The following is a 27,420-nucleotide window of genomic DNA, read 5'->3' as shown; positions in this document are numbered from 1 at the left end:
GGATCATGGAAACCTCAGTCTGCCTAATAAATTGGCAGTTGCTGGTTACTCTGACACTGCAAAACCTAGGAGTATATCTGTAGCAAAGCCTGCTCTGTTTTTTTAGTGTCAGTGGTGCTGCACAAAGGCATTACAGCTGCAGCCACAAGTTGGCCTCAGATCTTTGTTTTGTTATAAACGCTGCACTTGACTACACATATGAGACTGGCAAAATAGAAATCAAAGGAAATCAATGAAATGTGCTGTTATTGGTGTACTGTGGCATGTCCATGTTTGTGAATTATACACCCACTGCAAGACATCACCTTTCACCTCAGAAACTGAGGTTAAGAGAGACTCCTTATTGTGACAACCTTTTGATGTTTGTCCCTCTTCCAGTGGATGGCCAATCTGTGGCCTGAGGGACCTTTTATGGGAGTTGGAAGGCTTATGCTTACTGCTATATTAAGAATAAAATGTAATTTGAACTGCAGCGGTGTTTCCAGTAGGATTTTAACGGGGTTGTCTGAGTCAGTCTTGCTATGTTCTCTCCCCAGCTACACAAAACATACTGACAGACGCTGGCAACTCTGAGCTGTTTCTGGTCTTTTCTTGGCTCACCTCAGCCATTTCCCCACCAGCCACTCACTCTGATGCCCATTAAAAGTGCCTCTTCCATCTCTTGCTTTACCTGCTCAGAGGTGCCACAGTCCCTGGGGGAAACATGATTTATACCACGTGTCACTGTGATGCAGGGAGTGTAGTATCCTACTCCAGTCACTTCCCATCTGGCCTTCCAGTGGGGAGCAAGCCAAGCACTGATCCCAGCAAGTTCTACATCTGCTGGAAAGTCTCTTTCTTCTCTGTGCATGCCCCAGGGAATCCCTGCTCTGGGGCTGAGGGCACAAGGGGAGCTCTACAGGAGGGAGAAAGGCAGGGCAAAGCATTTGCCCTCAATCACTGAACACGCCCCCAGCCCCTCTGAAATAGCATGTCTCTGTGTGTGTGTACAGTAATCACACCTAAAGTATCATCTCCTGCTATTTGGCTGTTAGTATTACAGCAAGGATTTCTGGTTATGGACTCTGTACACACCACGCTACTATTTATCACTCTAAGCTATGTAGCCATATCTTTTCCAGCTTTACACACAAATAACAAAAGTCTTCTGCAGTGCGGAGGACTCTGTTTCATGGAGCTGCTGTGGTGTTGGTGCAAAGGCTGCAGTCTGTGTGGTCAGGGTTATGCACACACTGAAGGAGCTGAACTGGCCTGTGATAAGACACAAAACCAAACAAATATTTAGTAACCATTTTTCAAGTACAACGGAATAACTCCACAGTTATTAAACGCAACAGTCAAAGTACATGTTACGTCTGTGCTTATCAAATGGATGTCTTGTCTTGGGATAATTTTTTTAGATGTTGCCACAGAAAGATAACTTTGGTGTTTGTTTATAGGGGTTAGGGACAAGAGCAATTGAGTAAAAAATAAAGTAGGGTGTGAATTCACAGCGTGTCAGTTACACAATTATTAACAGAATTATGAAAAATTAAGATTTCTTTCACAGACTATGGAGTTGCTGCTGTGCTGAGAGTTCACCGTCTTGCTTACTCAGTGGTAACGCCTACTGCTACAATGTAAAGCTGTTGCTAACAATGTCATATACGATTACATTTTTTGCTAGAAGTATATTCAGCTAATCTGTTTTTTTTTTTAGTTACTTCTGGAAGGCACTGCTGACATGGACAAAAGCAAGAGAAAATTATCAGCATCAATTGCTATGTGGATGAAAAGCTCAGCTGGCATGGACCCACATGGTTCTGCATGCAATGACTTGGGGGGAGTGCAGCTAACTTATATGGTCTATTCTGAAGAGTTTTACTGCACGTATAAATTGCTTGTTTTATTATTACTCTGTATATAAAATAGTAAAATTGTCTCTGTTGCTCTACACAGTTGTTTATGTGTGTGTTAGCTGAGCTCTGACAAAAAGCCCTGGTTATTCTATCTTAAGAAGTGAGTTGTGAGCCACAGCAAGTACTGTGTCTACAACTCTTCACCTGTTACAGGTTTCTCCTTGTGCTGAGCCACAAGGGATCTAAGCTACTACATATTTCCCGTTCCTCCCTGGCCCCTTATCTTATTTCATCATATCTGAAATACTCTCTACCTACTTACAAGTCCTGGGAGTACTGGTTACAGGCCTTGTTTACCCAAAGAGAGAGCATCACAATTTGACAGATTTATGCACCACACCAGCATTTTTTCACAATGTGCAGAGCACCCATTAATTAGGTTCAGCAATACCTAAACAGGAATGCTTTGCTCTGCCTTCAGGATTAAAGTCCTATCACCAGATAAAGCACTTGTCTCCTTTGCAGACCAACTTTTCCTTATTTAAAACTAATGTCACAAACTCAGTAGTTTATAGAAATATTTACTTTGGAAATGTTCTTATCCAAGTATGAGTTTTTCATTCTGAATAGCTGCTCCATACAGAGAAGATATGAGTAATATTGAACTTTTGCTGCTTTTCTAATGTCACTAAAGAACACTTTTGCTCTCTGTGAAGGTCTTGCATGCAGAGGGATAAGGGGTCTCAGGCTTCTGTATCTCCACAGAAGGCAGATAAGGGATCTTGGGCAAGTCAGAACTTGGGGTGCTGTTTCCCAGATTCCTGTTTTCTCTCTTGACAGTGATGAATTATAATAATTAATAATGCTTATCATGTCTCATGTCTCACTCTTTGACAAAGCAGCTGGACAGAAAGTAAGCTTAAACTATAGTAAAGGAAGTAAAGATCGTCCTTGATATACTGTGTTATCTGCATGCAGCGGGGGTGAAAGCTGCCTATTTGATTCTGATTATTGTAGACGAAAGCCCAGTCAGATTAAAATCTGTTGAAGGAGGCTGGATTGCTCCTTCCCTGAAGGCAACTGAACATGCCCAAAGGCAAGAGAGCAAGCCCAGCACTCAACCAACATGAGGTGCGAGTGGATCCCCTGAGAATCACACAGCCATGTTGAAGGGATGTGATGGCAATAAGTGGGGAGTCTGCTCTAGCTTGCTGTAAATATACATTAAGTCAAGAGGGAGATGCAGTATTAGTTTTATGTTAGCAAGTGGTCACCAATAAGAGCAGGTAATTACCTGTAATTGTCTTCACACGTGATCTTAAAGTTTCGCTCTTCTAGGATGCTTGTTAACCTCCTTATGGAATGACCTGAGCAGGATTCGCTGGAGAGAAAAGTCTTTCATTACTTATGTTCCTTGTGTGTACAAGCTCAGCTAAATTCCACACCATGTCACTTCATTTCAGGTAAGATTCTTTAAAAACTTGTTTACTAATGTGCTGTAAAGTCCATTGAGTTTGTGGAGCTTTGGCTACCATTCGGCCTTTACTGGTAAAAACTATGTGATATTTGGCTGTGCATTTTACACAAGAACTTTGTGCAGGAAGATATCTGTGGGAAATAACTCCATTAGATTCACAGTTGGATGTGCTCTAGAACTGCTCCAAAGCTGCTGGTGGCCTCCCTCCACAGGAACACAATACAAGGATCATTCAAATCTGTGGAAGGACAAAGGGATCAAATCCTCTGTGTGATGAGAAAGGGCTGGTCATGAAAACCAGTAGCTAAGTCCCAGGTAGGACATAAGACAGGAGGAAGCAGATAGAAAACATGGAAGGAAGCAGGCTATGAGCACCTCCTCTCTGTTTGACTCAGTCCATGGCTGCTGCTAGTGTGTTTTGATAAGGAGCTGTTTCAACCACTTTTCCACTGGTAGGAGTCCTAACCTGTATATTTATTTTCTATCCAGCTAATGGTTTCATGAAGCATGTATCAATGTCATTCCTTTGAGATCTTTATGCTTAATTTGCTTGAAATAGCCCAAGGGGCCCCAGAGCTGTAGTGGAAGATTGACAAATGTCAGACACAGACAGAGACACTGCAAAAGACTTGTTACCTCAGGGCAGAAATCATCTCCTGGTCCTGAGCACAGGACACATATCAGGGCAATAATACAATACTAGGGCAAATCCAGTTCCTAACATGTGGAATTAGTTTAAAGCAGAGCCAGCTCTTCTTTGTTCGCTATACTTGCCAGATGTTATCAGTGATTCGACATGGAATACAAATCAGAAGATAAAAGGAATACATATTATTGGAGCTACCCTCTCTGTTTCTCCTTGGAAGTAATTAGAAAATAAAAAGGAAACTGCTGTGAACTTGGCACGGGAGGAGGAGGAGGTGTCAGGAAGGCTGGCAGAGCACTGGGTTGTTGAAGCTGTTGAGGAGGAACATGATGGCTTTTCTAATGTTGGGAAATCATGGGAGAAAGGATCAAGTGCCATGGCTGGGGCGTCATCTTCTTCAGCAAACCTCTATGCAACAGGCCACAAGAGTATGTCTGGCATGCTGAGCACAGGATAGGTGCATGCCTGTGAGCTGCTGTGATAGATATGCCAGCTTGTGTGGCAAAGAGACACTTATGGGTGTTGGGGCTAGGGGAGGGGTTGCAACACGGGAGCTGGTACTGTGTCAGACAGTGAGGCTGTCTGAGCAAGGGTCTCTGCTGGGTCCGCACTCATTCCTGAGTTGCACTGCATCATCACTGCCTGCTTCCTGACCCACAGCATCAAAGCTGCTGCCTCTCTCAGGAATGGGAGAAACCATGGCAGTGCATTATAACCATGTGAACCACAGAACTGACTCTGAATATAAGGGTCAAAGGCACTGAGCCTCATGCTCAGTGCTGGAAATGTGATAGATCTGCAGATTAATCTGATCAGGACAAAAGAGGTCACTCAGAAAGGCTCAGATGTGATTTGAGGTCACTGTTCTGGTATCAGTAATTCCATGCTAAGTATTTAAACTACAGATTTGTAATTAAACATCACAGAATCATTTAGGTTGAAAGGGACTGTTGAGATCATCAACCAATATCAGCTAGAGCCAGCTGCCCAGGGCCCAGCTGGGTTTGGAGTATGTTCACAGGTGGAGACTTCACAACCTCTCTGGGAAACCTGTTTCAGTGTTTGAAATTATTTTATAAAAAATGGTTCTACTCAGCATAATTATACTGTTCCTGTGGACAAACATATTTTCCAGCTGTTCACTTTTGCAAACATAGCCTGCTTGGTGACCTCAGTGCTGCACCTGTAATAAAGGTCTGCAGAGCTCAGTGGGGTTGGAAGGACTTTAAAGGTCATGGTACCTCTTGAAAGCAAGGAAAATGTCATTGTGACTTAGTTATAACTGTTCAGCAGTTCCTATGAAAAATACTAAAGAAAGCAACAGTACATATGTTATTCTTTCCAGTAAAGCAAGCAGCTAGGAAGAGTGAATGTAGAGCAGGTTTAAGACAGTGTCACTGTTAGTCACTCGTCAGAACTGAGCTGTGCCTTCTGCCTTCTACACGCTGCTTGTCATTTTGTACCAGCATGACTTACATTTGAGGTCCACCGATGTCATGCATAAGCCAAATGTGTACTGTAGAGACTTTATTTGGATTTAGGTTAAAGATCTCAATACTTCCAAAGATGCTGTAAGAGTGGGACATGAAAAAGCAAAACATTCTTAGTTATCTGAGAAAGACATACAGAGTATGTTCCCCAAATACTAGTGCATATTACTGCTGCTATTATTCTCAGTGGAAGAACATTATTTTGCCAATGGATTTTCATAGACTATTTAATTGCCTTATGGTAAAATATTTCCCCCCCATTCTTATTTAATTTTCAGGAGAACTTCTGAAACTGTCTGCAGAAACAAAACTGAAACAAACTGAAACTTTCCCATCTTTAGTGCCTTTTCTCCTCTTTGGTTTATTGGCTATTGATTTGGTTTGGTGCATGGGAAATTAACATGGCTGTTCCCCTGACCAACACCTTCATCTTTCAATATTGTTCAAGACTGCACTTCCAACCAGGTAACCCAAGAAAGCCAGAGTCTGGAGGGGTAAAATCCAGTTAGCTCCATGAACAGTTAGAAATGTGTCATTCATGTGTAATGAATAAATAAATTGTAATAATAAAGTTACTTTTTGCAGTCAGAGCATACTGAACACCCCACTCACATGCCCTTTGAAGGATTTCAATTACAGTCACTGTATAGACGGAGTTAAGTCAATCAGTTCTACAACAGCCAGTGGTTTAGACCCCTGTATGAGTTTATCAAAATCCATCCTGGATTGAGTCCCCCATTCAGGGACTCACTGACAAAGACATGTTCACCAGCATGCAGGCCCCACAGAAACATGGATGGTAGCACGCTGAGTAAATACCTGCTGCTTCTGAAAGCTCCGGCTTCTACTGATCCATTGAGCATCACTTGAACCACACCACATGCTGCTTCCGCAAACTGAACAAAACAAATGGACATTATACCCTTGACACCACCTGCAGTGCCATGTCAGACTCTAGGCTAGTAGAAATCACTACAACTTCTTTGATGTCATCAGAACTGGTTTATACAAGTAGAGAATCTGACCACTATTTTTGCAGAACAAAAAAAGCCTCTAAAGGCTATGACAAAACTGTGATAGAGCTGCATTAGCCGCATATGAGTAGGTAGTCTGAGGTTGCATGGGACTGGTATAAACTTTGCTGTCACTGCTGTTTTCAGTTTTTATAGGGCTTTCCAGAGCCCCAGCAGCTACAGCTGTTTGACGGGGCTGTAGTAACCTGGAATAATCCCCAGCCTGCCTTAACTCAGGCAGTGAGGACGAGCCAGAACAGAGGTACCACTAGTTTAAGGGCACGCAAACCATCATGTATTCATTACCTTGTGACTCATGCTCTGTGTTATTTTGTGGTTTGGGATTTTTCTCCCCAGTGCTTTTGGTAAAACTCATCACCGAGTTTTGTTTGATTTGCTTTTTAAATTACTGGATCATGTAATCACTGCTCTTTTATTCTTTAAAACTTATGTCCAAATATTTAAAGACTACAAGGGTTACACATAAAGTACCCACTCTAAATATATAATCCACTGGTAAGACAAAGAATTCTTAAAGAGCTTAACACAGGTGACTACTTATCAAATCTTCCAAGTCCTGTTACATCTAAACAACATGGCTCAAACTCAGATCTCAAGAGCTGTGAAGTTGCAGGAAAGTTTCATTATGTGTAATATAATAAGCATGAGTTTTAGTAGATCTTAAATTTATTAGGACTAAAAAGCCTGCAGTCAAGCAGGCCTGACTCTGTATGGTGGTTTATGGCTCCCAGACTCTGGATCTGAGGGGATTAATGAAAACATCGAAACTGTTTTGAGCTTGGAAAATTTATGTAGTCTAGTTTACCTACAAAACAATTTCTTTTACAGTGAGTAGACTTTTTCTTACATACATGAGAGCTGAATCATAAGAAATGCTTGTTTTCCACCTGGGCAGTCATCTACTAATAGTCCTACCAAGGCTGAAGTCTTTAGAAACATGTAAAAATAAATTGATACAGGAGAGCAGATTTTTGGCTGGCAGGTTTTTTTGTTCAGGTTTATGCTGGGAAGGTGCAAGGGGATTCTCAGCTATTTGGAAAAATTCTGTGCCAATGTGGGCACTGATTTCAACATTAACACGCTAAAATGCATTTTGTTTCAGCAATTTCAGTCCTGTGATTTAATTTAGGTGGCAATTCTTATTATTGTAAACATTAATTGTAAACCTCCAGCTGTTTGCCAAGTGTTGTTCTGGACACTGACAAACAGTGTCTACAAAGAAGAATGCCCAAACTACAGTGACATTAAATTCTGTACATAAAATATGGGACCTTGGAAACAAATTTCCAATGCTGTGATTTTTAGCACCCGAAGCTAAAAAAGTTCATGTGAACTTTTACTATTCCATGTTTTAAGTCCAATCTGCAAACTCACATTTTTGGCAGTGTCAGGAACCTAGTGCCATTCAACATGCTTGGATTTGGAGAGATTTATTCTAGATCTTACCATCTTGGATGCCATTTTCCAGAATACAGAGCTAGGGTTGCTCTCACATTCACTTCGTTTGGGACAAGATTCATAGTTGATTCCTGAGAAGAAATACATTTATAGAATAGCTAAGATTAGAGTGAATGTTGTTGCAATGTTTATATGGCTTTGAGAGCTGATTAACAATGGCAAAAAGATTTGACCCCTACCAAAGCGAAGAGGGCTACATGAGAAAAGGGCTCTAAGAGGAAAAGGAATTTGCATGTGTTCAAAGGTCTTCCTGTTTGCTCACACACGCTTCAGGGAGGTCGCTGCAGGCCCTGTATGCAAATCATTCTCAGCAAACTGAGAAGGGAAAACATGCAGTCCTAAATGTGAGAAACGGGTTGGTTCTTGACAAATACTGTCTGATTGCATTGAAAGATTAAACTTTGCCTAACATTTTCAGTAATTCCTGTCCAGTTTAGAGGTTGGTAAGCCTTAGCACCAACCCAGGAGTCACGAGGGCAGGGTAACCCCAGGGTACCTACATGCTGCCCCTGCAGCTTGGACCGGCCTATGGCCAGGACCTTTTTTTGAATAGCATTCTTGTTTTGCAGTTTGTCCCACAGGACGGGAAGAAAGTGAGTAATCTAGATAAAGAGGGCTAGGTGTGAACATTAGTCCAAGCAGCATTTTCATGTTTTTGTAACAGCCAAGGTGGTGTTTTTTAAATTAACCTGAGAACTAACTATTGTCAGTCTTCCATAACATGAGATAAATACTGTTAAGGTTTTAAGCAAAATTACAAGAAAAGAATATCTGAAAAGAATTGTGTTTAAGTCTAGATGTACAAGAGAAAAGAATAATCTGGAATTCCAGTATTCATACTTGTTTTGCAAAAAATAGGATTAATTACCTGGGTCAGAGGGGTCTCCACACCATGAAACCCTATCAGCCATATAACCCAACAAGGTGTCCTCCAAGGTAAGGAAATTTTGATTGGATTTTGTATAACGATGAGCGAGGTCACTTGTCTTGCTCCAAAACAGTGACTGTGAAATAAGTTACAATGTCTAATAAGTGATACTTATACTAGAGCTGATCAGGAAATTTTCCTGGAGAAAAACCAAAAGCTTTCATGATAATGAAGGAGTTTTAGTTTTAGTGGGTCTGCCCACCTTATTTCTGCAGCCCACACTCCCATTGCTAAAATCTTTTGGGGTGATTATTTTTTGTGGAAATGGACGTGTTTAGCCTGAAAATAACTTTGAAAGAAAGGTTTTGACTAGTTCTCGTAGAATATATACCTAATTTGTTGTACGCTTTTGAACTGCACGTGGAAGAGCAGCTTTTTGGAAGCAATGTCCCTCTAACAGCATGAATGACAGCGTACTCCTTACAAAGAGCCGTACACGCAGGGAACAGGCACATCTCTGTCATTTCACCAGAATGGCCCTGCTACTGAGGTTTGAGGAAAACCTTACACAGAGATTATTTCCACTGATAGAGAATGAACAGGGTTACTGGGGTCCAAAGGTGATAACTGCAGGACTATTGCAGTAAGCACAAGGGCAAAATATCCTCCTCATCAACATACACATCCTCATAATCATTACGGACAAGATCCCATCACTCTGAGCACTGCACAACATGCCATCCCACAACAGTCCTACTTCAGCAGCCCACCATACATTGTGCTGTTACCTTGTTACAGGGTATAGGATGACTCGCTAACTCCATTAAAGGCTGATAATCTTCTGATGTAATATTGCAGGGATTCTTGTAAATGAACGCATGTTTTAATGATTCCCATATTTTTAGGCAATCCTTATCTCTGTCAAAAGATTAAAACGTAGTTAATTAGTGTTTATGAGTATTTATGGCTCATAAAAGAAGGATCTCCTTCTCTTATGGTCAAACACTATGGATAAGATTTTAAAGGAGTTCTAACTATGCACAGACACCAAAATACATTGTCCATTACAAAAGCAGAGTATCTTCAGCAAATTAAGTATAAACTGAGGAACAAGTGGTTCTAACATGCCTTTCTCTTTCTCCTGCATTTTAAATTACAGATTATTGCAATATTTAAATGTCCTCTGGTTTTGTCCCTTAAAAAGAGCAGTGCTGATATCACATAGCCAGAAGATCAGATTTCTTGATTATTCATACCAAATCATGAGAAGCAAGTGTGCCAGACTATAGCTTGTACTTTTCGAAAGTATGGCTGAAGGATATTGCCTCCTCAGATACAGTGAGCCCAAAATATTCCTATGTGTCTCCCTGTGGAGTGTTTGACCCTACAGAAATAATATCTATAATTTTATCTATAACAAAAGCAGGGGTCTGGCTGGTTTGGACCAGATATTATTTTCATTTATACACTAATTTTCAACTACTGACTTTGCTGGAGCCCAGCTGATTTGCACATGTACAACCAAGATCCAGATCAGGTGCTTTGTCTCCAGCGGGTTTTTCAGTCTCCTTCTGATCCTCCATCCGTTACAAGTTCTGGCCCTTTTGTTTTCACTGACATGAGTCAGAGGAATTCCACTAAATTTACATTTGAGAATTGCTACATGCCATGACACAACCCTATCACCTCGGCCTACACTTGTTTCTTAAGATGCTGCTTGGACAGCCTAGGAAATAAAGCACCTCTCTGCTGACAGAAACAGGGCTCCTTCCCTACTACCAAGAGGAAATCTGTTGCACGGTGTGGGCAAGCAATTGTATCTCTGTACTGGAGTAGTGCCATACTCCCTTCCTGAAACTGCAGGATACAGTAACATTTGGGATGGCTCAGGACATTTGCTTTCTTGTACCTGAGGTAACGAATGAAAACTTTGCAGTAAGATAATTTGTTAATTATTGTCTGATATGTGTTGTCAAGGCTGTCTCCCATGAGTGCACTTCCCTTCTTCTTCATGTTCCCATAGTTTCAGGCCCACTTGGAATGCCTGCCTCTCTCATTACAGCAGTGACAGTAATGCAGTGATTCTGTATCCTTTTCTTCCCCGTTTTTATGTAAATTTAAAACCCTGACTGCATTATCCTGCTGTCTGCATGTCTGAATGGAGCTACTCTGACTGTCTTTGACTCATCCACTCTTTCTTCACTGTTTGCAATCATCTCCCAGTGTATTCCCACTAAAAGCTGTTTGAAGAACGGACTTTATCTTGTGTGAAGAAATTAATACCTTCAGAACACTATAAAAATAGCACTGATCAATTAATATGTGACACAGCTGCAGCCTTTGTTAGCAGTTGGTAGTCAGGTAACATGCAGGATGTGGAATTTGGTTAGTCTTAAAAATAGTCCTAGAGGGATTAAGAAAACCAGTAGTAATTCATTGAAGATATCCAAACAATTTCAAGTTAATCTTCCCTATAGTTGTATGAGCTCATTCCTACTACTGAACTTGATCATGATTTGTACTGAGTGCCCATTTGAACATCAGAGGGGCAAATTGGAACACAGAGAGTTGAGCTGTTTGTATTATGTGGACATGAACTCTCTTCCTTCCCTTCCTAAGCCTTATGGAAAATAAACGTCACACAAAGAGGAGGCCAAACTCTGTCTGTGTTCAGAAGGAAGCGACAGCATCTGACAGGACTACGTACCAGAGGGAATACCTCTATCAGAAACACTGCAGGGGCTTGGGCCAGTATCATACTGGGAAGGACCAGGCAATCCACAGCAAGATGTCCCTGGCTGCCTTTTCCTTCTGCCTTTATTTATGCAGTGACCAATCTAACTTGGCCTTACATATGACATTGGTTACTGGGAGGTCATACCACCAAGGTGGTTACCACAGCAGGTTTCCATTCCTCAGCTTCTTCCAGTCCTCCTCTGTGAAGGGTCTGTGGTGGGTATGTCCTCATCTCTCACTCCTGGGGCAGCCAAGTGCATTACACTGCAGAGCTCTATCTCAGCTGCCGATATCCCACAGCCTCACCTTGATGATTTAAAATGAGCTGGGTATTGCCGCTGTACAGTGTTGTCTGAAATGGAGACAGAGCCTGGGGGCAGGGACAAGGCTGGTCAGCCTGGCATGTCTCTGGCCATATGGCCAACCGGGGCAGTTCTGGTCACATGCCGAATCTCATCTCTTACCATGCCAGTCTGTTACAGGGGCAGCCCCAGATGTGTTAGGGACTGCACCTCTTGTTTACATGAAACAAATTTACCTCCAGGTAACTAAAGACTAAAAACAATGGCAATGTTTTACTGGGCTATTGTCTTTTACCCAGGAGCCTAAATGTACTTTCAGTTACAGTCACTGTGGAAATAAGAAGCCAAAACTGCAGATGCTCTAGGGAGCACAGTCATTATTTTGCTGTTGCACTGACATGTTGGGGGATATTCATGTTTTACTTAGCAGAATTTAACTTGGGTGTATTAAATTTTCTCCTGGAGGAGCCTGACTCTGGCTGCAAACTGTGTAAGTAACACACAGAGACCATCCTCTCAACTTTGGTACTTCATTTAGGGGTTGCAAAGTTGTAAATACCTCTCCCTGGCCCATAGGATTACATAGCCACACTGAATGAGCCCAAAGAGAGGGCTCCTGCTGATTAAGCGGTGACATTACAGAATAGGCAGCTGTCCCTTTTGCTTTGCACAGTCAACAGTATCATAAAGAGAATTTGTAGGGCTTGACTCCAAGCACTGGTACATCTCACAGACATTTATATGGCTCACACTTTCTAATCTGTCAAATTATTTTTCCTCCTGGCAGGATTTCTTTTTTTTTTTTTTTTTTTTTTTAAGTTACTTTTGAAATCTGTTATGTGTACCGTGTTAACAGCAACAGGTGACAGCTGGTTACCTGGTCATTTATCCTTCCATACTGCAAAGTTTTTAAGCTTGGTCTCAGAAGACAAAATATTAGTCAAGGAATCATAAGAAAAACCTGGGTTTTTATTTCCAAAGCAGAGAGGGAAGTGATAGACACAGTACAAAGCACTTCCACTGCTGCACTCAAGTCATGGCCATGAGAAGCACAAACCAACAACTACCCATGTGATTCATGATGCTGCCCAGACAGCTTGCTGAGTCACACATTCAAAGCACCAGTTTTCTAATATTTCAACACTCAAGCACAGTACTTGATGATGTGCATAGATGTGTCATATCTGAGGGAAGAGTCTTACCCATAGTTCCAACAGAAAAACTATATGTTTAATGTCACAGCGTTAACTCAGCAAAACTATATGTTTAATGTCACAGAAGTGGTAGCCATCAGATGGGGGAAGCTCTTCTACAGCTGGTAACTGGTGTGATACTTTTAGTTGTGCCACACAGAAGAATAAGGCACAAAGATGGGCTTTTATAGAAACTAAGTAATTTCAGCATTGTTTTCAAAATCAAAATACAGATCTTCAGTGTAAAAAAAGTGCATACAAAAGATAAACAATATTTGATTTTTGCTATCCTCACCTATCAACTTGTATATTTTTACAACTAAACAAAAATAATTCACTGATTTGCCATTGGAAAACTGTTTCTCTGATATGAAATACAGGTTTTGCCTCACATCTCAAAGAAATTACCAGACACATAGAACTGTGATTTTGGTTGATATATGAAAAAATAAGCAGTGAGAAGACTTCAGGATTTGTTAATCCCAGCTCCAGGAAGATATGCTACTCTTTTGAGCCTCACTGTGAGGTAGATGCTATCAGTAAAGTTTCACCTGTCCCTTTTTCCATCATAGTAAGAAAATATTTGTCTGGTGTACATCATTTAACTCACACTGAGTGGAGGTAAGGACAGAGACCTGCTGTAGTTATGGATCTCCTGAAAACTATCTGAGAAGTTTGTTGGCACTTGGTATACTAAAAATTCCAGCAAGAACAGTTACAGGTTGAAACAAACACATCTGCCTTGCCAAAAAATGCCTGAGAAACAAACTGTCCTCTTACGGCTACTCCCAGGTTCTCATTGGGAAATTCTGAGTCACAGAATGGGCTCATTTAATTTTCTTTCTTGGTTTGCAAAAGAAAGGAAGAGTGTGAAAGAGATCACCAGTCTACCAGTGAATTAAATTTATCTAATTCAGGTACAGAAGTCCATGGTGAATATGCTTATGTTCCACACTGCTGCAGGGCTTGTGTGGTCTCTTTCTCTTGTTTTTGTTTATATGGTTTGGGTTGCATATTAATTCTGCATTGTATCTGCAAATATCATATCTTTATGCATAATGGATTTCTTCCTTTGAGGCTAACTTTGCTTATGCTGAAATATTTTATTCTACTACAGAATCTGAAATATTTGATCCAAATCCAGTGACATGTGAAAGAAATATACCCTAATTTTATGTTTAATAGCATTGAATAAGGAATGGAATACATTAAAATTACATTTCTTTAATAAATCCAAATGCTATACATACTGCAAAGCATATCCTGCATTTGTCCTTACATTTGGGTAAAAGTTACATTTTCCAATGAATTTGAGTATTTCTACCTATTTACCTTTTATATGAATATCACATTAATTTATCAAACAGGAGCTGGGGCCAAGAATATTTCCATTAGTAGCTATCCTAGCAGCCAAACTTTAATGTTCATATTAGAAAAATGGACAGCTTCTGCATCATTATCTCTTGCATGTCAGCACACTGGTCTGGCTAACCTTGAAAGAGTATCCTTTCGCTTAAAGGAATGGGATGGCATTGAGTTACGTGGGAAATCACTATTAAAATAGATTCTTTTTTTTCTTTACTAACTAATTTTTTTTTTTTTCTTTAACTGGACAGTTCCCACCTACAGCATATCCTTAAGCTCTAAATCAACCCTACTCTTGAACACCTCCAGGGATGGGGACTCCACCACCTCCCTGGGCAGCCCATTCCAACGCCTGACAACCCCTTCTGTAAAGAAATGCTTCCTGATATCCAGTCTAAACTTCCCCTGGTGCAACTTGAGGCCATTCCCTCTTGTCCTCTCACTTTCTACTAGGCTAAAGAGGCTCAAACCCAGCTCTCTGCAGCTTCCTTTCAGGTAGCTGTAGAGGACAATGAGGTCTCCCCTCAGCCTTCTCTTCTCCAGACTCAACAATCCTAGTTCCCTCAGCTGCTCCTCATAGGACATGTGTTCCAGACTCTGCACCAGCTTTGTTGCCCTTCTCTGGACACGCTCGAGTCATTCAATGTCCTTTTTGTAGTGAGGGGCCCAAAACTGAACACAGGAATCGAGGGGCGGCCTCACCAGTGCCGAGTACAGGGGTCAGATCCCTTCCCTGTCCCTGCTGGCCACGCTATTGCTGACACAAGCCAGGATGCCATTGGCCTTCTTGGCCCCCTGGGCACACTGCTGGCTCCTGTTCATCCGGCTGTCAGTCAACACCCCCAGGTCCCTCTCTGACTGGCAGCTCTCCAGCCACTCCTCCCCAAGCCTGTAGCGCTGCTGGGGGTTGTTGTGGCCCAAGGGCAGCCCCCGGCATTTGCCCTTATTGAAACTCCTCCAGTTGGCCTCAGCCCATGGCTCCAGCCTGCCCAGGTCTCTCTGCAGAGCCTCCCTACCCTCGAGCAGATCAACATTCCCACCCAACTGGGTGTCATCTGCAAACTGACTGAGGGTGCACTTGATCCCCTCGTCTAGATCATCAATAAAGATGTTAAACAGGAGTGGCCCCAACACCGAGCCCTGGGGGACACCACTCGTGACCGGCCACCAACTGGATTTAACTCCGTTCACCACAACTCTCTGGGCCCGGCCATCCAGACAGTTTTTTACCCAGCGAAGTGTGCGACTGTCCAAACCTCGAGCAGCCATTTTTTCCAGAAGAATGCTGGGAAATGGTGTCAAAGGCCTTACTAAAGTCAAGGTAAACAATATCCACAGCCTTTCCTTCATCCAATAAGCAGGTCGTCCTGTCATAGAAGGAGATCAGGTTTGTCAAGCAGGACCTGCCTTTCATAAACCCATGCTGACTGGGCCTGAGCATCTGGTTGTCCCGCATGTGTTGCATGATTGTGTTTAGGATGAGCTGCTCCATCAGCTTCCCGGGCACCAAAGTCAAGCTGACAGGCCTGTAATTTCTCGGATCGCTCTTCCGACTCTTCTTGTATATGGGTGTCACACTGGCCAATTTCCAATCTGTCGGGATGTCCCTGGTCAGCCAGGACTGCTGGTAAATGATAGAAAGTGGCTTGGCGAGTCCCCCAGCCAGCTCCTTCAGCACCCTCAGGTGTATCCCATCCAGTCCCATAGACTTGTGTGTGTCTGTGTGATGCAGCAGGTCACTGACTGTCTCCTGGATTGCAGGGGGGTCGTTCTCCCAGTCTCTGTATTCTGGCTGAGGAGGCTGGATTTCATCAATACAACCAGTCTTGTTATTAAAGACTAAGGCAAAGAAGGCATTAAGCACCTCAGCCTTCTCCTCATCACTTGTTACCAAACTTCCTCCTGCATCTAGCAGGGGATGGAGACTCTCCCTGGACTTTCTTTTCCTACTGACTTACTTCTAGAAACTTTTCTTCTTATCTTTGCAGAGGCCAAATTAATTTCCAGTTGGGCTTTAGCCCTTCTGATTGCCACCCTGCATAGCCTCACAGCCTCTTTGTAATCACTGTGTGTGGCTAGCCCCTTCTTCCAAAGGCTGTAAACTCTCCTTTTCTCTCTGAGTTGCAGCCAAAGCTCCCTGTTCAGCCAGGGTGGTCTTCTCTGGTGTTGGCTTCTCTTAGAGCACCTGGGGACCGCCTGCTCCTGAGCCATTAACACTTCCTTCTGAAAGAGCGTCCAGCCTTCCTGGGCCCCTGTACCCTTCAGGACAGTCTCCCAGGGGATCCTTCCAAGCAAGTGCCTAAACAAGACAAAGTCAGCCCTTCTGAAGTCCTGGATGTCAGTCTTGCTTAGCCCTCTCCTGACCTCTCTAAGAATAGAGAACTCTATTATTTCGTGATCACTGTGCCCTAGTTGGCCTCCAAATTCCACATCCACCATCCCTTCTCTGTTCACAAAGAGGAGATCCAGCAGGGCACCTTCTCTGGCTGGTTCACTCACCAGCTGTGTCAGGAAGTTGTCTCCCACACATTCCAGGAATCTCTGGGACTGGTCTCATTCTGCCGTGTTGTATTTTCAGCAGATGTCTGGGAAGTTAAAGTTGCCCACAAGAACAGGGGCAAGTGATCGTGAGATTTCACCTAAGTGCCTATAAAATATCTCATCCATCCCTCTGTCCTGGTTGGGTGGCCTGTAGTAGACTCCTACTACAACATCTGCCCTCTACTACAACATCTTAAGAAAGGCAGTGTTTCCTGGGGCTGTGTTGCCTCTGTTTTTTTACTCAAAAATTTGAGAGAGATGCTTCAAGTATGGGATGCATTTTAAATTTACAAGTGAAAAATTACTTCCAGGCTTTGTTCTGGTAAACTCAATCAACTCTGTCCATATTGTTCAAATCACTCTAGCAGGCAGAGACACTTGTCTGCTGAGACATGGTCTCCCCTGCAATCAATAGCAGTCCTGAGATTTCTTTTTAAAACATGACAGCGTGTTCAGACCACACTGAGTTTTTAATTGTGGCTCTGTGATAAAGGTTTGAAGTTAGAGCTGGAAACAGTCCCCTGAGCCCTTTGTGTAACTGGCTTTTGCAGGGATCAAATCTCACCAGCAGTTGCAACTTGTGATGCAACTCAATAAACTTCTCATTTGCTACCAATTTGCTAGCCAAAACACTAATGCAGATATGCACATAAGCACTCCAAAATCTGGCTCTTTAAAAAGTCAGTGAGAACTTTGTGGTTATAACAAAGTTCCTTAAAGGCATAAGACCAGTTCGCACTGCTGGGACTCTAAGGCATCATCTTCATGTTTCAGAAGGACGATGCATATCAAAGGATCTAAATGGTGTAGCAATATTTCTGCATCCAACAGACCCATCTTTGTGTCAGTTCATCTGCCTCTTTTAGGTAAATTGTGATGGCTGCAGACAGCGGTGCAATTTATACATCCATATACAATTTGTTTTTTCATGTGAGCTATGTCTTTATGTTGTCAAAAATTATGCAGTGAACCATAACCTTTATGGCTATGTAATCCAGAAATATTTTGCTAGCTTTTTTGCCCTAAATATTTTTGTTTTTTCTTCTGCTGTCCCTTCCCTTCTTCCAGCCTTGCCGTATCTCACTGCTGCTTTGGAGCAACTTTTCTGGAGCTGCTGACTAGCCCAGCCCAGGCAGCTGTGGTTGTACTTCTCTGCAGTCAACTTGAGCAGGGGATGCAAGGAGCTAAATGCAAGGAGCACACTGCCATCACGCGGGAGAAGGGATTTCTCAGGAGCAGCAGCCAAGGTCACCCCCAAAGGCACAAGGTCCTTCATGCTGGGTGGTAGCTCGACCCATCTCCAGGCCACTGAGTCAGAAAATGGGTATGTGCCTACAACGGATCAGCTTCATTTCTATTATTCTTGCTCCTAAAATCTCCCATCAGTTATCTTTGTGCTAAAATCAGACAAATGTGAATTAAGAGAGGTCAGCCAATATGCTGTCATCACTGAGGATTTGAGGGCACTATTGTCTGCTGCTTTTAGCATTAGGATAATAGAGGGGGAAAATTACCAAGGGGAAGGATGAAGGAAAAAAATAATGGAAGAGCTGTCAATCTCAGTGTCTTCAGTGCACTAATCTCTCACTACCCACTTAGTTTAATGATTACAAAGTGTCTGACAGTGTAACATTTTAATCTCTCACTACCCACTTAGTTTAATGATTACAAAGTGTCTGACAGTGTAACAGTTATGGTAACTTTTTTTTCCAATGTGAGAATGACATGCGCTTTTTTTGGCAGCTTGATTTTCTAAGTATTGCTCTCTGTTAATTAAATAGTTCAAAAGCCAGTAAAGAAAGCATCAGCGGAACTGACTGAGGGTAGACACAGAAATTCAAAACTCTGCCTCAGAAAAAAATTACTTCTGGAAAGGTTGCCTGTAGGCAGAGCAATTAAATTCCTCACAACAGAGGTGGGGACTCTGGAGGTCCAGAAAAAAAGTACAGTCTAAGGTTTCTGCTGGGTGCACCTCAGGGCTGTATGTTCATGTACAAGGGGTGACCTGGAACAAACGATAGCTTCACGTCATGCCGATCCTTCACCTCGGCAGAAATGAGAAGGTTTTAAGGGCAGGCGTACTTGTGGCTTTGGTTTATAGCTTCTAGAGTATTTTATGTGAGTTGGGAATTGGGCTCCAGGACAATATTATGTCTTATCACCCTTCTGGGAAGGGTTGAGCCAAGAGGTGGCAGCTGAAAACCAGTGAAGAGTTCATCTACATAAGCAGACTTTTTTTGCTGGCTGGTTTTCAGCTTTCTTGGGTGAAAAAACAAGCTGCTTAAGCAGATGGTGTTTTCAGCGATGCTCTATAAGTGGGACACAGCCTCTAGAAGGTCAGAAGTCTCATCTGGCCTGCATTTTGACAGAGGATCATAGTTGCTCTACAGTTTAAGCTTCCAAATAAGGGTGATGTCACAAACAGATATAGAGGGAACAAATTTAAGCTGGCATCTTGCCCCTTGATTAGAAAGTATATTTTCAGTATTGTTTTATTTTTAATATTAAACTTGGAAAAACACTTCTGTAATAATGATCTAAATAAAAGTATGTTATAGCAGGGAGACACTCAATGGCTTAATACAACTGTTGGTTGTTGGTTTTGTTTTTCTCATAATGTAAATTTGCAATACATTGGGGTTTTTTAAGGGAGTTAAAACTGTTGGGATGTGGCATAAATGCAGTAAGTCAGGAGAAGTCTCTGCTTCAAGGGTAGCATGTATCAGGAGGACAAGGACAAGGGAACAGACTGGAGATTTAGTATGACTGAGAGTGAGCCTCTTGCTAATATCTTATTTTGGTGTCATCTCCTGGGAAGCTAGACTACATCTTTAGCATCTCTTTTTACCCTTGGACACTTGAAGAAGATTTTCATTTGACCCTAGAGGGAAAAAGGATCTATTCCTCATGTCACTATGGATAAGCAAAGTTATATTTCCCTGTGGTGCTCTGAAGCATTAAACAGTTCTTGAGTTTTAACTGTACCTTAGCAATGATAGTTGAACAATATCACTTCTGAGCACAGCTGTTTTCATTGACATCTCTACAGCTGTTACAGGAAAACTAGGGCAGGAGGAGGTAGGAAGAAACAGGATTCCCCCTTTCAGCAATAACAAGCTCTTAGATTGGCTCACACAAACATATAATTTCAGTCCTAGGATGGTGCTGTAATTTAGACAGCCACCAGCCATTGCTCTGTATAGCCAATTCTATAAAATCAATAAACAAGCGAGAAGGCAAAGAACAGGCAGCTAACTGACTGTGCATGACTAAATAGCAGCACAAAGTTGCAGTAAAAAATTAAGTTGAACAGTCTTCATCAACAAATACTTCCAGTTAATGTGTAGGAGGTCAGTACAGACAGAATGATACTCTCTCTGGTATCTGGGAGTAAAACCAAAGGAGACTTTAACTGCAACATTCTATGTTAGCCATGGATAAAAGACAATATATCTTTTGACATCACCCTCTTAAATTCACAGGACAGTCTCAGACTTTGAGTTGCTGTTGACAGCCTGGGAGGGTAAATTTTCTGTGAAGAACTGAGTATAAGCTTTGCACAGGATTGGATAGCTTTTCACAGTCTAGCATTGATGTTTATACTCCAGAAGAGCAGAAATGAATATGTTAGCAATTAATTATCTCAAGAACAAATAATTTATAACTACCCACTAACATATGAACTTGTCTCTTGCTAAAGAGAAAATTATTTCTTTCTAATGAGCTGTCTCTAGAAAGAGATGACTATAAAACCCAAATGGACCCCTAGCTTACAGCCCAGAATAGTTACGGAAACTAGCCTTAAACAGCACAAGGACCCACTTGAAGGACCAACCATAGAACCAGTAGCCCTACCTCTACATCCTGAAGTTCTGATAACTATCTATTGGTGCCTACTAAATGTTATATTCCAGTTCCCTGTTAAAGATCAGTAGAGCATATTTGACTGGAAGTGTACCTTTGAGAAAGACTCCAACAATAGTTAATGTTTATAATGATTATATCTTAGTTACCAAGAAATTACAGGAACAGACAGTATCTTATATACAAGTTAGGGAAAACAATTGTAAAAAGAGATCTTGATTAAAAGACAGAAGAAATGAAAAACAGAACTATGCATGTTTCCTATAACAAAGGCTAACACAGAAAAGGTATCAAAGTCAACACACTGACACATGAAATAGGGAGGGAAGTACTAAGAGTGTACATTGAAGCATTGTAACAAATGTTCTGACTTCAGCATTTTAATAAGCAGTGTGTTATTATGATGATACAGTGCCCTTGTTAATACCAAGAGACAAACCAAAAGTAGGAACAGATATCAACACCATTGCCACTACATACAAGCCAAAAAGTTTCTGCATCACCATTTGTCCCAGTTACCCAGTTATCTAGTTACCCAATGGACCTCTTAGAAGTATAAAAGCATTTTCTAAGATGTGGAAGAATAGAAAGACACCTCTGGATATCATTTAGTCCAACCCCCAGCTCAGAGGATGTTGCTCAGGGCCATGTCCAGACAGATTTTTAGTATCTCCAAAGATGGGGACACCACAATCTCTATGGGCAACCTGTTCCACTCTTTGATCACCCTCACAGTAACATAAGGTGTTTTTTTCCTATGTTTAAATGGAATTTCCCATATTTTAATCAGTGCCCATTGACTTTTGTCCTGCAATGGAATAGCACTGAGAAAAGCCTTTACTCCCCCTTCTTTACTCCCCCCTAAGATCCCCCTTCTCTTCTCCAGGCTGAACAGTACCAGCTCTCTCAGCCTCTTCCTGCATGTCAGAAACTTCAGTCACCTTTGTGGCCCCTCAACAGATGTGCTCCAAGTATGTCCATGACTCCCTTATACCAGGAGCCCAGAACTGGACCCAGCATTTCAGACATGTCTCACCAGTGCTCAGTAGAGGGGAAGGATCACCTCCCTCCACCTGCTGCCAACACTCCTCCTGTGCAGCCCAAGTTACCATTGGCCTTTGCTGCAAGGGCACATTGGTGGCTCATGTTCAGTGTGTTCACCAGCACCCCATGACTTTTTCCACAGGTAGATAGTGAAGATAAAGCTGTTTGTTTGCTCTGGAACAATAAGAGATGGTGTAACAATTCCATTTTTAGAATCCAATTTTAGAAAGTGTATTAAAAAATTTAAAAAAGCTAAATCCTTTGCAGTTTGATGTATATTCGATCAAGAAGTTTAGCATTGTGCAGTGCACTCTAATAGGGGTGCTAATGCACTATGATTTGGTAGTAACACCACACGCTTCAGAAGACTGGGATTCAGTAAAAGTTTCTCTTATGTAAGGCATTTTTTCCTCATGAAAACACAAATCTCAGATAGGTTTGCATATAACATCATGGTTATATAAAATAAAGCTAAGGTTTTTTGTGACACCAGTTCAAATCATGACTGTTATTTAGTGCTATGCTTGATGTGAAAGTGTTAAAAATCAATGAACAAACACAAGGAAATTAAATTTAAAATGCCTAGCAAAGCATGAAGGCAAAATGCAAAAGTAAGCATACAACAACAAACCCCAGATTTCTTTCTGGAAGAAATTATGCTGCAAGTGCAATAGTATCTCACACAAAATCACAGTTCCATATGTTCTTTTTGACAATACATATCTCCATCTCCACAGGCTATAAAGGAATTGAAAGACAAGTGCATTCATGATCATGAAGTCAGGAGACAAAGCCCTCCGGAACATGCACCAACTTTTCCTAAATTTAATGGAACTACAGACTGTTAAAATTTGTTATAAGAGGAATTTACCACTAACTACAGAAACAATTGGTCCAATTGCATTTAAGGGGAAATCTATGTTTCATGTCCACACAACACTGCATGAAAAATATGTTGAAGTTCTATGCTTTGCATCTTCATTACTGGGTTTTTGCACTACTTAGGCGCATTAGCATTGATGGGCCTGGGAGTCACATATGTTACTGAAGTGACTCCCTGTCTGCATCCTTGGTGCTCTCTGCCTGGCAGACGTTAGAGACAAAAAAAATCTGGTTTGACCTCAGCCATTTTTAAATAGTAGGTCCTTGCAAGCCTGGCCTAGCTTGGGTGAATCAGAGACCAAGAAGTGACTGTATAGCTGAGGAGGGAGTAGCCATTATCTGGGAATGAAAAATCTCTTGAGCTGCAAGTGTAAGATGAGTCTATCTCTAGATTAAAAAAAGAGCATTGTTTGTGTTTTGGAGATCAGTGACTACAACCTTTTAGACAATGTGTCTTCTCCCCTCCCTCCCTAGGTCACAAAGTGCTGCTCATATCTGACCTCAGCCTGCCAATTCAAACGTGGTGAAGAGGAAAACTAAACCAGCTAACTTTGTATCAACAAGTTTCATGCTACATCTGTTACTACCTATTCTCTCCCAGTGGGTATCAAGGTGCAAAACCATCATAAACACCCTCTTCGGAGCGATGGGTAAGTTATTGGGTCACCACAACTGGTCTCGACCAGCATTGCTCTTCTGAATGATCTGGCACTGACCTGGCCCTGCACAAGCCTGGTGCTGCTGAGCGTGCAGCTCTGTGCACCCCATCGCGCTGCCCTCCTCGGATTATACCAGCGAGAAATTCTTGTAAACACAAAATTTCATTGTGTGAGACCTGGAGAATGAGAATTGCAAGTGGTTTGTTAGCCACAAGAGGGAGTCCGTATTACGGGGAAAGGAGACGAAGTAATTTGAGGTCAAATCCTTCCTTCAGACCAAACTGCCTTTGGCCTTTATTCAGACAAAACTACAATACCAGTGGCCATGGTTGATGAGTAAGGATTTTTTTTTGCAAGACTGGTGAAAGCAGAACTTGCAGCTTTTGTTAATGTTGGAAAAAAAAAAAAAAAAAAAAGACTGTTGAGCTGTGACAAACTATTGCTTTAGCTCTGTCTTCTGGCAGCAGCCAGTATTTCCCAGGGAAGCCAAAAAGAAATACTGCTCTCTAATGTGTGTATCTAGATGTGCAGCTGTGTGTGCAGGGAATGAAACCACTAAAGTCTGCTGCTATGCCATCTTCATCTTTCCCTAAAAATGAGTCTAATACTGCAAATGCATTATTTGAAGAGTTTTATATTCCGTTTGTTTCTCCTGAGCTTTTTCACGACAACAGTTCTACGCAAGAAGGCTAACTGAAGAAACTGTATGTGTACAAATCATGAGTCATCCAGCCAGCAGCAGAAATAAAACCAAAGATTGTATTGTATGCATGCAGTTAAACAAAATTAAACAAAAGTGAATTTTAGGAGTGTAAACAAAAAAGTTTTGTTTACAAAGTTAAACAAAAAGTAGGTGCTTTATACAGTACCTGGGAATTGTTCTTTAATGAGCAAGTTCAATACAGCACCTGGATGTTTTGATTATTTTGGATAATAAGTGAATCAACAAGAGAAAATCTGATTGCATGAAGAGCTACAAAACTCCAGTGCAGACAGCAGCAGTCTTTCCAGTAGCCTCATTGGGTTTGGTTTCAGCCCACAGTTCGTATCAGAAAAGAAAAGAGCGTGACCAGAGCGTGCTGGCTGTGCGTGGTGTCCAAGGCACTGGTAAGATGAGGGAGAATGCAAGGAGGTATCCTCTAGAACTAAAGCAGTTGTGATGGTCAAGGTGTACATTAACATGTCTGTGGCCTTCTCACATGACTTTAATGCAGTTGCAAAAGCAGATCTGCATGGGGGCTGTAGATTTCTGGCTCCCAATATCCATCCGTGGTATCTAGAAACATTGTAATGTCCATATTCAGATGTCAACAATCCTTTTTTCTAAAACTGCCAGCTTTTGAAATGTGGCACTCCAAAATGTAGTAAATATCCACACTCACTAACTACTGCAGTGGATATATTGCCATTAAAAAAAAAAAAAAAAAAAAAAAAGGAAAGAAAATATCGTCAAAGAGGGAACTCAGTGGTTCTGATAGAAAAAATTAAAAATATAAAGAAATGTCTATGAGTTTGCTATAAGCAGAGTTTTTTAAACAAACGCACATGTTGGTGTAAAATTTAAAGGGCAACAAATCTATGAGGCAATTAGAAGATTTCTAACCCAGGCAGCAAGGTTCCCATGATGGGAGTACTGACAATGAAAGTCCTAACTGAATACGGGACACAGCTTGCTCAGCTCATAAACCTGCCCGAGTTTCTGCAGTTCCCTGTTCCTACTCCTTTTCTTTGATTAAGTGCACAAAAGATCTCACACAACGCAAGATCCAGGGCCTACATTAATGATGAGAGAGCGTGGGATGAAAGATACGGGGTGTCTCTGATGTGTCCTAAAGGTACCCGCTTCATTATCAGAAAGTGCCAGCGACAGAAGCGGTTGGTTACACAAAGTGCAATGAGCTCAGCAGGATCAGAAAAGAGAAGTCTCAGATTGAGATTCCCAGAAAAACATCTACAATTAATTCTCTGTTCAGGAACCTCCTGAACATTTCAGGTGTACATAAATGAGCATATTTTTTCCTTTTTCAGTGATCTCTCTGTCTCGGATAAATTTGCCTCTTAAATAAAATAAAACAAAAAAGGGTCCTACTATACAGAAGTCATTTCACCTGAAAGAGAGCTCACAGCCATGAAACGATTAAACACTGTTGGATTAAGAATAGCACAAAACTTTATGTCTTGTAAAAACAACGTTTTTAGAAAGCTTATGATCATGGGTTTGTGATTTTTTAAAAAGTGTCCTTGAAGGAATTGCTTAAACAAATGAATCCAGTCTGATTCAGACTGTGTTGAGAATGCAAACATACGTGACATTGGCTGGAAACTTATTCACACAAGTATTTTTCACATTTTCAGCACCTTAAGTTGAATGAAACAAGCAAAACTAGTAAAGGCTATTTGGCTTCAAAATTATTTCAGATTCAAATATGGAATGTATACTTCTTTAATAAATTAATGTATGCTTTTAGAAACGTTCATGATTTTGCAAAAGCTTCAGGAGCATTTTCCTTTTCTTTGCAAGAGAAACTCCCTTCCCTTCACTAAACCCACTTAGGTATTTAATGCAAAGCATGCACTTAAATCTCTGCGGCTGTGATTTTCCACGTGCCCATTTCCCTTCAAATGCTGCAGATCAGTGTTTTCGTACAGCACCGAACATCCGAGGCCACGAAAAGTCCAAATGCAAGCAAACCACGTACAGCTTCGTTCTCATCAGCTCCAGGTCATGAAAACAAGGTGGCAATTCCCTTTTTTAAGACAAAGGCCAGGATGGTTCTGTCCCTGGCCGAGGTGCGGGGCAGCCCCACAATCTCTGCCGGGGGCTGACTGGGGACACACGGCGGGGTGGCTGGGTCCCTGCTGGGAGACCCTGACTGCTCCGGGTCCCGTCCTGAGGGGCTGGGTGGCCCAGATATTTGTAGGGGTGCCCGTGGCACTCCTTATTTCATGCTCCGTCTTTCCCCGGGCGAAGGGGATCAGAGGATCCGTTCTCAGCCCCAAGCCGCTGCCGCAGACCCGGGCCCAGGGAACGCTGGCCTGGAGCGGGGCAGCGGTGGGCTGTGCTGGGGCGGCCGCTGGGGACGGTCTGCCCCGGGGCTGCGCTGCCAGCCACCTGTACCCCCCGTGCCACTCACCCCAAAGCCTTCCCACACGCTAAAAACACCTGGTTTGGATAACCCCAGGGTACTTCTCAACGCTTTTCTAACATCCTTGTCCGCCCTATAAGTATGTGCTGAACCTTCTCCTTTTCCTCCCCGCTGTGTAGTTCTGGTTACGTGAGTGCAGCGTCACACGTTACAGGGGGTTTGGCAGATTGGCTTTATAGCGAATGGCCTTCACCTCCACGTACTGAAACCTGTTAGAAGCCAGCTTTTATTTTAGCCTGCTGTAAGGAAGTTGCAAAAATGCATTTATGATTGAGTTTTGACCTAGGATCAGTATTACTTACACTGGCTCTGCAGGTAGTTTCTTTACAAAGCCACCACTCGGGCACTGACAGCTGTTGTCTGAGTTTGTACGTTTTGCTACAAGACAGGGGTTTTACTCCCCTGATTTTTCTCTGCCACTGCCAGTGGACACAGCCGGTGGAGGTGGGAGACAGCTCGGCCGCTCCCTTTACACCCCTGATGCACGACCGGGGACCGCTACTCACCCCAGCTCAGGGTACCGCGCCATGACGTAGTTGTAGCATCTTCCCAGGATAACTTCTTGCAGATTCTTAGTGGTCCCTCTGTCCTTCCACTTCAGCATTTTCGGACTGGCCTCCTGTTTTCCGTGAGTCAGGACAGAGGCCAGCACGACGGCGAGGACGAGCGCGGCCAGCAGGACCACGACCCCCACCAGAAGGACGGTGCGCTGCCGCGTCCGGGCAGAGCCCTGCCGGAAAGGCATCCCGCCAGGCCCGCGGGGACCGGCGGCTGCTCTCCCCGCGCACACACAAACAGCTTCTAGCGTGCGCTGCGCGCCTCCCCCGCCCCCCCGGGCTCATCCCGGCGGCGGCCCGGGAGGCCGGGCTGACCCCCC

The 27,420-nt window shown here is 42.5% G+C and overlaps 1 protein-coding gene across 1 annotated transcript; it reads right to left on the bottom strand.

The window, feature by feature from the left end:
- Positions 1–728: 728 nt before the first annotated feature.
- CD38 (CD38 molecule) lies at positions 729–27,288 on the bottom strand. Its single transcript, XM_074903763.1, has 8 exons — positions 27,050–27,288; positions 9,600–9,729; positions 8,812–8,947; positions 7,932–8,014; positions 6,271–6,347; positions 5,438–5,530; positions 3,133–3,219; positions 729–1,251 (listed from the first exon to the last, which is right to left on the bottom strand). The coding sequence occupies exons 1-8, from the start codon at positions 27,286–27,288 to the stop codon at positions 1,170–1,172; spliced, it is 927 nt and encodes a 308-aa protein (XP_074759864.1). The 3' UTR covers positions 729–1,169.
- Between the last annotated feature and the right edge of the window lie 132 nt (positions 27,289–27,420).

Source organism: Athene noctua, chromosome 4 (assembly GCF_965140245.1).
Source record: "Athene noctua chromosome 4, bAthNoc1.hap1.1, whole genome shotgun sequence".
NCBI lineage: Eukaryota > Metazoa > Chordata > Aves > Strigiformes > Strigidae > Athene > Athene noctua.
This window is presented reverse-complemented; position numbering and strand designations above follow the sequence as displayed.

Excerpts from the sequence above, each read along its gene's own strand:
- CD38 (XM_074903763.1), bottom strand. The coding sequence starts at position 27,288 with ATGCCTTTCCGGCAGGGCTCTGCCCGGACGCGGCAGCGCACCGTCCTT. Across the intron at positions 9,730-27,049 it reads GCGCGGTACCCTGAGCTGGG|AGATAAGGATTGCCTAAAAA; the intron begins GTGAGTAGCGGT and ends ATCTTTTGACAG. Across the intron at positions 3,220-5,437 it reads GACATCGGTGGACCTCAAAT|CGAATCCTGCTCAGGTCATT; the intron begins GTAAGTCATGCT and ends TTTTCTCTCCAG.